Below are 9,048 nucleotides of genomic sequence, written 5' to 3'. Positions count from 1 at the left end.
AGCTGTGGAACAGAGCCGTTTACTTCAACTATGGCCAGCATAAAAGCAAAAATCATGTGTGGAACTTATACCTTACAGCATGACAGAGCTAAGTTCGACAGATCTGGTGGAACTAATTCAGCATGTAAATTATGTGGCAAAGGAAGTGAGGACATTAAACATTTCCTTCTATATTGTGAAAAATTGAGAGACATACAGGAACATTTCCTAAATATTATACTAGTAAAGTTATATGACTGTGTTGATATGGAAGTGTATAATGAAATATTATCATCAGAAGACTTACAACTCAAAGTTATTATTGACTGTTCATCCTTTGAATTCCTAGACGAATCCAACATCTCTAATATTGAATGTGTATCTAGAGGTTATTGTTATAGACTACATCAAAGAAGAGCTTCGCTACTTCAAATAACCTAATTATCATCATTATTCAATTGACAATAATCTTGAAACTGTGATTAATTCCATGTGAAGAACTGTTTTGAACTGTGCAAGTAGAAGTATGAATAAGCCAGGAGTGGAGTCATGTACATATTTACCTTAAAGTTTATATATTAAATTTCCCATGATTTAAAGTAAATTTAAATTCCCATTAAAATATATATTAACTTCCCATTAAAGTATATATTAACTTCCCATTTATGGTTACTATTTGTATATACCTGGTTAACATAAAATTCATGATGAAACCCATTATAAATCATGTAGTTAAGGTGTGATTGAGCCCCTGTATATAGCAACTCCCAAGTTACACCGTATGGTGGTGCGCCTGACAGAGGCGGAACTTACAGATTAGGTAACAGGTAACAGAAACATAATAAATTTAAATATGCTTTTTTACCGAAAAATTGACCGGAAGCAGCTGGACTATGGTGAGTTGTAATGTGTGTGGACTTCTCTTTCAAAGTTCAGACACCTGCTTCCTGTTTTCAGATACTTTGAATTTTTCAATAAGTTGAATGAAGTTTTGTCAGACAGTTCCAGTCCTTTCTGGTTCTCTATTGTTTAAAGTTTAAATTGGTCTTTATTTTTACCTCTTTAAGGTATGGTAAAGGAATGTTCTGGCGAGAACATTGTATGTCGATTGGCCTTTTTTACAGAAAAGATCGAAGAGTCTAGAAAACACCGAAGTTCCTTAGTCACGTTTACGAATGGCGACTAGAGTCGTAGGAATTTGAACTATCACACGATAAAGATTTGTACCAAAATGGCAGCTAGACAATATCATTTAAAATTTGACAAATCTGCAGCATCTGCTGTGGATGCATATGCTGAGTATAAAAGGTGTTACACGAGCAAAAATAATTGATTAAAGTTGGTTAACATGGTTAATGTAAAAAGAAAAATCACAAAAATACTGAACTCAGAGGAAAATCAATTCGGAAAGTCCCTAATCACATGGCAAAATCAAATGACAAAACACATCAAAAACGAATGGACAAGAACTGTCATATTCCTGACTTGGTACAGGCATTTTCAAATGTAGAAAATGGTGGATTAAACCTGGTTTTATAGCGCTAAATCTCTCACTTTGTTGACAGTCTCATCAAAAACAAATGGACAAGAACTGTCATATTACTGACTTGGTACAGGCATTTTCAAATGTAGAAAATGGTGGATTAAACCTGGTTTTATAGCGCTAAACCTCTCACTTTGTTGACAGACTCATCAAATTCCGTTATATTTACCATGATGCGTGAACTAAAAAGACATAATCAATAAAATAGTCAAAATATGGGGTAACACGAATGACCGAATAACACTTGTAATGACCGAATAACACTTGAAATTTTAATATTAGTACAAATTGGTGACTTTAAAACATTGATTATTTAATAAAAATATAATATAATGGATGTATTTTATAACTTAAAAATGCTTTACAGATAGCAGATAATTTCATAAAGATCATTTTAAATTTAGTGTGTACATCGAACATGGTGGCCATTGTGATTTCTGGTATCAGGTCCGTTCGCGCCCATTTTCGATGTGCACGCTAAATTTAAAAGTTTTTTATGAACTTATCTGCTTTTTGTAAATCATTTTAAAGTTATAAAATGCATCGATAATATATAATAATTCACTAATCAAAGTTTAAAAGTCACCAATATTAAAATTTCAAGTGTTATTCGGTCATTACAAGTGTTATTCGGTCATTCGAGGTACCGCAAAATATGGGTACAGCAGTCATCATAGTGTAACAATTTTAAAAGGAACAATTTAACAGAACACAAAAACATCTATCTACAAACACATTCATTGCTTAATAATAATAATAATATTTTATTCAATAAAATATCAAGCATATTTATAATTACAATACACAATATATACGATACATAAAGACAATACTAACACATAATATGGTAAATATATATATGCTTCAGAAAATTTTATACGTCACATATTTTTGTCGTTCAGTGTTTATACAAACAATTTTAAAATTTCACATGGGCAATGTTAGCATACAGGGTTAAAAAAACACTTCAAAATGGTTTAAAAAACACGGCAATACTGTAATGTTACGATTTTGGTTCTGTTGTTAGGGATTTTAGTTGTGACGTTATTTATGTTATGACGTCATATTCATTGTAAACTAAGAAACGCTATCATCAGGTAATGTTTTTTAATATCAAAGAATTATTAAAAATGAATTTGGTATTTTGTTCCTTCTTATATTTTACCAGACTGATAAATATATCCGTTGAGTAAGTCTCCTGACAACGAGACTCGATAAAGGAAGTAGATTTCTGCGCAAATGCGGGAATTAAAAAAAGTGACAAAAATAAGTTAACGATTTTGAGTTCATTAGTACAAGGAAAATTTCCCGACTTTTTTTTTTTTTTTAAATTTTTCTACTGTATAATAGGAGACTTCGTCCCCTTATTATAAAGTTATATAATAAAAAAAATTCTGAGACAAGTGCCTGTGATGGAATGGTTGACTATCCATAATAATTTTACTGCAACAAGTTGTGTTTATTCCATAAATATAGTAACACAACTAGATTTTTGTACAATATCAATTTCATCAGTGAACACCCTTTTCCACAATCAGGGGTTCATGAAGTGAGGAAAGTAAGTTAAGAATTTGTCCCTAAGTATGCAACCTGGGCTACTTAGGTATTTATATATCAGGAAATGATTGAATAAAATATTTGTTATCGTTAAAAAAAACCAAAAAAAACAAAAGGCTCTAAAATATTTTGGCACATGATTAAGATTATGAAAAAGACACCAGGGCATTAAAATTGCAGACATGCATGAAAATGCCTGTACTTTTGACTTGATTGATGGGTTATATAACATTCATGTTATGTCATATATTATGATGTTGTGTTTTGAATGGAATCTGTATGATGTCATTACACAAATAATATTAAATGATAGAGACTAAAAAAACTTTAAAAAAAACAAAACTATGATTAATAAATATATTGGAATGTAATTATATGTTCAAAGTATGTCTTTTTGTATTTTTTGTAAATGTATTGATTTTCCAAATTAAATCAGCTTCTATAAAAAAAAAAAAAAAATTAAGAATTTGTGTTACAATTTGAATAGCTATCAATGTAATAATTAAAAGTAGCAGTATAAAAACAATATTAGTTCAATGTCAGAAAAATATAATCTCTTATGTATTTTGCACATGCTCTATAAAACCTCTCCCTTCCCCAGTTTCTGGGACTCATACAAAAAAGTTTATATTTTTCTGACATTGACCCTACATTGTATATTGTGTCCTACGATTTAAATACACATCAAACAATAAAAAGCTAGTGAAAGGCAAAAAACAGGGTTCAAATGATATAACCTAAAAATATCTTTGTTAAGAAATATTGTGAACAAAAAAACAAAAGCATCTGAATAGCTTGAGTCTAATATAATGCAACAAGACTAGTAGTCACAAATCTTTTTTTAATCTTTAAAAGATATTGATTGAATTTATTTTGAAGATTACCTGTTATGTAGTCAAAATTAATAAAATATCCTCCATGTTTTATTTAGAATTGTGGGTGATGATGATGGAGGGGTTATGTTTACACCTGATCAGTATGAAGATTATAAGAAGAGAGTTCTTCCAATGGTAAGAATAGTTTATGTTTACACCTGATCAGTATGAAGATTATAAGCAGAGAGTTCTCCCAATGGTAAGAATAGTTTATGTTTACACCTGATCAGTATGAAGATTATAAGCAGAGAGTTCTCCCAATGGTAAGAATAGTTTATGTTTACACCTGATCAGTATGAAGATTATAAGCAGAGAGTTCTCCCAATGGTAAGAATAGTTTATGTTTACACCTGATCAGTATGAAGATTATAAGCAGAGAGTTCTCCCAATGGTAAGAATAGTTTATGTTTACACCTGATCAGTATGAAGATTATAAGCAGAGAGTTCTCCCAATGGTAAGAATAGTTTATGTTTACACTTGATCAGTATGAAGATTATAAGCAGAGAGTTCTCCCAATGGTAAGAATAGTTTATGTTTACACCTGATCAGTATGAATTACCTTAATGCATCCTGTTGGAAAGATGCATGGTTCCGTCTTCAGGTGAATCCTCCTTCCTTAGCTTGTTTCGGCGCTGTCCACTACAATCTCCAGAGGTGCGCCGACTGGGGTGATCAAGTCCCAGCCCGAAACAACATGGCTATCCATCCCTGCCTCTACACTTTACTGCTTCCACTGTTCTGACCTTTTTCTCCATAACCACATTTATGCTGTCTCTGCCTCTTTACACAAGTTACCAATCAGCTTACTTCTTTCCCCTCCAACAATACCAAGTGCTCGCCACATAGACTTTCCAACAAACCCTCTGCTTCCCTCTTCCACTGGAAATAACCAAACCCTCCATCCATTGTCTCTACATTCTGCAAGTAGGTCTTGGTACTTCAATCTCTTTCTTTCGTTGGCATCTTCTATTCTTTCTTCCCATGACACAGTTAGTTCCAGCAGGATTGACTGTTTTGTTGAGGTGGACCAAATGACGATGTCAGGTCTCTGGTTTGTTACTTCAATCTGTGGCGGGAATTGTAACTTCTGCTTCAGATCCACCAACATTATAAGCCATTGTAAAATACACATCTGTAGAGTCAGCAATGTGTCTAAGACTTCAAACCATTTAGGGTTTAATACATATATAATGGAAATGTGTCCTGCCATGTGAATTGATCACTATAAAAAACTTCATACATATTATTTGTTTTTATTTTCCATATATGTTCTTGGTCAGCTACATATCATTGTAACTTATTGGTTTTACTCAGTGTTTTAATAATGATTTAATGTCAACCCAAATTATTATTATTTTGAGAAGTAATTACATTGTAAGCACAAATTTACATTGTCATGTACATTTATTTAAATAAACTTCTAAATATGCAAGATTTTTGGTAGAAATTAAATGGTATATTCTTTAAAAAAATTCTCAAAATGTTCATTGGGATTCAAAGCAAAACATTTACAGTTAATAAAATTGTAACTACATACTGCCTTTTATTCAAGCTCATCTTAAAAAATTAGGTTTTATTTTAGGGATGAAGAAAATACAGGTTAGGCTGAGACTTAAACCTATAAGATAAAAGGAGACGAGGAAAACAGCATGTATTATTGATTATAAAGGGACTGTTTAATCTCAGATATCTGAAATAAACAACAGAAATAACATATGATGCATGCATGTGCACAATTTTTAAAATGGCACAACCAGGAATAAATTTATTTTAATTAATGTTTAATATTATATCCTATTTTCTTCAGAGAATGGAGAACCGGGTGTTTGTATCCTTTAGTAATTCCACTGGTATGGACTGTAAGATGATTGGACCAGAAACATTGTGCTTTTGTCAACATAGGTAAGAAAGGATTCACTAAGTTGATTGAAAAAAAATGACAAGAAATTGTTTTTAACCATGTGCATTTGTATTTTATTTCATCAGGTGTAACTTTTATGCAGTTGTAATGTTCATTATCATTATACTTGACTTTTATACTAATTTAATGTATATAATGTACATATTTGCATTTTTGTTGGGTACAATTTTTATGATGCTTTAATATTATGAAAAGACTCTCATGCACATGAAATACAGTTTAGGACTGCATGTATAGAGATTTCTATATTTGTTTTCTCCAAAAAAAATGCATGCTCTCAGATAGATTTATAATGTAGGTGTTATAAGAGTGGAATAATTTTTTTTTGTATATTAAATAATTCCTAGAAATTTACAGAGCCAAATAAAACTATACAAACACTGTATTTGATTTCAATTCTATTTCAGATTTAGACAACATAAAACAGACTTCACTACTATTCCGACAGAGAGACCTATAATGTTACCATGTAAAGTTAAAGGATGTGGCTGTGTTAGTTACCATTACGTTCCACAGAATGGCACACAACCAATCAGATGTTCTTGTAAACATTTTACAGATGAACATTCAGTTAAAAAACCTCACAAATGTAAATTAAGTGTATCAGGTAAGTTTTTTCCCTAAATTATCTACCATCCTTTTGTTTGTATGTACATTATTTTATTTTATTGTTTTAACAACCAAAAAATTGAATATAATAGAAATAATTTTTTAGTAAAGAATAAAATAAAACAATCTGACTTCAATATTTTTATTTCAATAGTGACTTGTAAAAGTAAAATTATCCTACTTTTTTATGAACAGGAGGCTGTAAATGCCCAGAATTTAGGAGCTCCTACACATGCGGATGTGGTGAACCTTATCATTCACATCATATGATAGCTGAAACTAAAGATGAAAGGTTAGCTAGAGGTCATCCTGTAGGTCAAGATGTTCCATACCAGGCCATGGGTGGTCTAACAGGGTTCTCATCATTGATGGATGGATATATGAGGTTGGATCCAAGTGGAATAGGTATCACTATGCGATAAGCTGTAATTTTTTAACACCATTTAGTAATTAATTTTTCAATTATTTTTTTTTCAAATTTCTGTCTTCTCTAGAAGAAATGTAATAAAATTTCTCAGAGCAATATTTTCACTGTTCATTATTATTTTATTGTGAATAAAAGGAGACGCTAGTTTGGTATCATACAAAACAAAAGATCAAATACCATCTAATATCACTTGAATGATTTAAAAAGAAAACTGAAATACAAATTATTAATTAAAAATTAACAAAAGAAATTTTCGAAAGGTTAAGTCTATTTGTGTAACCTACAAGGGAAAACATATTGAGCATTATATTGTTTTAATAGGTGCACCATCAAAAGAATTTTTAGAACAACCTATAACCTCACATGACCATCCTTTCCTGAGAGCTAATGTACAATCCATCAAGACACATAGGATGAATCAAAGAGCCATTAAAGGTATGTTAAAGCTAATGAACAGTCAGTCAAGGGAATATCAGTATTATAGAGCAAAAACTTCTCATTTCAGAAGAAACATTCTAATAAAAATCAATATGCTAGTAAATCCAAAATTGTTTAATGTCTATTTTCCTTGTTTAGCATTATTTGCAGTAACTTTTCTTTTCTTTTTTTTGAAGTTGTTTTTTTTTTTTGGAAAAAGGGGAGAGGGGAGGCAAATTACATCAATAAAAATTTTGTTTTATTTTCTAAAGTAGATATTAACAAATTAAGTTTTAATTTTTATTAGGTGGTACAGAGCCAGAGATAGATGAAGATTTAGCAGAGAGAATGTCTGCCATGAGACGACCAGATGAATCAGACATGGATTATTTTGAGCGTCGTTATCAAGAGAGAGTAAGTTCTATAAAATAAGTAGAAAAAAAAACCAGACAGGCATATTAATTACAAAACGATAGACATTAAACACTACAAACATGTAGCATTGAAAGAAAAAAAATATATATAGATTATTAACATTAATTATAATACTATTTTTGACAGCATGTCTCCTCTTTTTTATTTGCAATGTCAACAATTTTGTAAAAACCCAATATCATAATAACAAATTGACTTTATTAGAACAGATGTTCTTTACTTGGAATTTAAAAGTTGTGTTTCAAATCTAAATTACTTATTTACTAATTTTATCACTTTATTAGTTTATGGTGACTTGAGTTATTTACCAAAAAAAATGAATAAAATAAAAGAAAAGAATCAAGGTTTTTTTCCCAATGAATAATATCTGCTTGTTAAAAATGTGATATTTGCATGAGTATAAGATCTGGTAAATAAAATATTTAAAAACAATATTTTTGTAGCAAAAGGCTGAAAGGGAAAGATCTCGTGCCAGAGTTGTAGCAGCAAGGTCAAAACCAGCCATTGGAAGAAGGACAAATCCAGCAACTAATTCTAAGTCGAAGTAAACTGAAGTTATACTCAATTAATTTAATCTGAATCAAATTCAAGACTGTGATATTCTAAGACATACCTAAAATTGAAATATTATGGGGAAGGGATATTTTAGCAGTTTTAATCACCAAGTAGTAAAATTTTTAGCATGTCAATTTTTGGCACTATGTGTTTGGTTTTGTCACTTGTGGAAACAACCTTTAAAAAAGTTATCACTTTATTAGTTTAGCATGTTTAGGGTGACTTGTTAAGATGTAAAATGTGTATATATACTTAAATATATTATTTTACCCAAAATAGGAACCACCCTGCCTCCATCTATCTATTGTTCATTTGCCTTTAAAGGGCTTCTCCTATATGGCTATGCAGATATTGATGAAACTGTTCACAGTTATACACCACTACAAAAGTATGATATATCTTCCTGGTCCTACATCTGACCAGGGGAGTTACTCAGATTTGCTTCCAATAATTAGGAGATAACTGTATTGTATTTTAAGCTTGAACTTTGTAAGACATAGATTTTGCTGAGTTTACCTAGCAATGCGGAGCAGAGATTTGTAAACGGATATTTGCGACAGTAAAATCTACGTTTTCTGAAGGCCAAGCTTACAACACAATACAGTTATCTCCATTTTAATGCTACATATTAAAATAAATGTCATTTAATAAATATTTTGGCTAAAAAAATGGCATAAATGAAAAAAGTCTGCGAAACTGTTGCATCGTCTTTGATATCTAAATAATGTG

At 30.7% G+C, this 9,048-nt stretch overlaps 1 protein-coding gene across 1 annotated transcript; it reads left to right on the top strand.

Annotated features, from left to right (window-relative positions):
* The first annotated feature begins 1,135 nt into the window (after positions 1-1,135).
* Positions 1,136-8,595, top strand: LOC143047973 (protein FAM221A-like). The gene is made up of 8 exons (XM_076221350.1): positions 1,136-1,287; positions 4,011-4,089; positions 5,763-5,857; positions 6,284-6,483; positions 6,681-6,890; positions 7,234-7,347; positions 7,637-7,743; positions 8,208-8,595. Exons 1-8 carry the CDS (start codon positions 1,211-1,213, stop codon positions 8,310-8,312), a joined length of 987 nt encoding a protein of 328 aa, XP_076077465.1. The 5' UTR covers positions 1,136-1,210; the 3' UTR covers positions 8,313-8,595.
* Positions 8,596-9,048: the final 453 nt, after the last annotated feature.

This window comes from Mytilus galloprovincialis, chromosome 10, assembly GCF_965363235.1.
Source record: "Mytilus galloprovincialis chromosome 10, xbMytGall1.hap1.1, whole genome shotgun sequence".
Taxonomy (NCBI): domain Eukaryota; kingdom Metazoa; phylum Mollusca; class Bivalvia; order Mytilida; family Mytilidae; genus Mytilus; species Mytilus galloprovincialis.
This window is presented reverse-complemented; position numbering and strand designations above follow the sequence as displayed.

Coding starts and splice junctions, on each gene's coding strand:
- LOC143047973 (XM_076221350.1), top strand. CDS start 1,211: ATGGCAGCTAGACAATATCATTTAAAATTTGACAAATCTGCAGCATCT. Junction 6,484..6,680: donor ATGTAAATTAAGTGTATCAG/GTAAGTTTTTTC, acceptor TTTTATGAACAG/GAGGCTGTAAATGCCCAGAA. Junction 7,348..7,636: donor GAATCAAAGAGCCATTAAAG/GTATGTTAAAGC, acceptor AATTTTTATTAG/GTGGTACAGAGCCAGAGATA.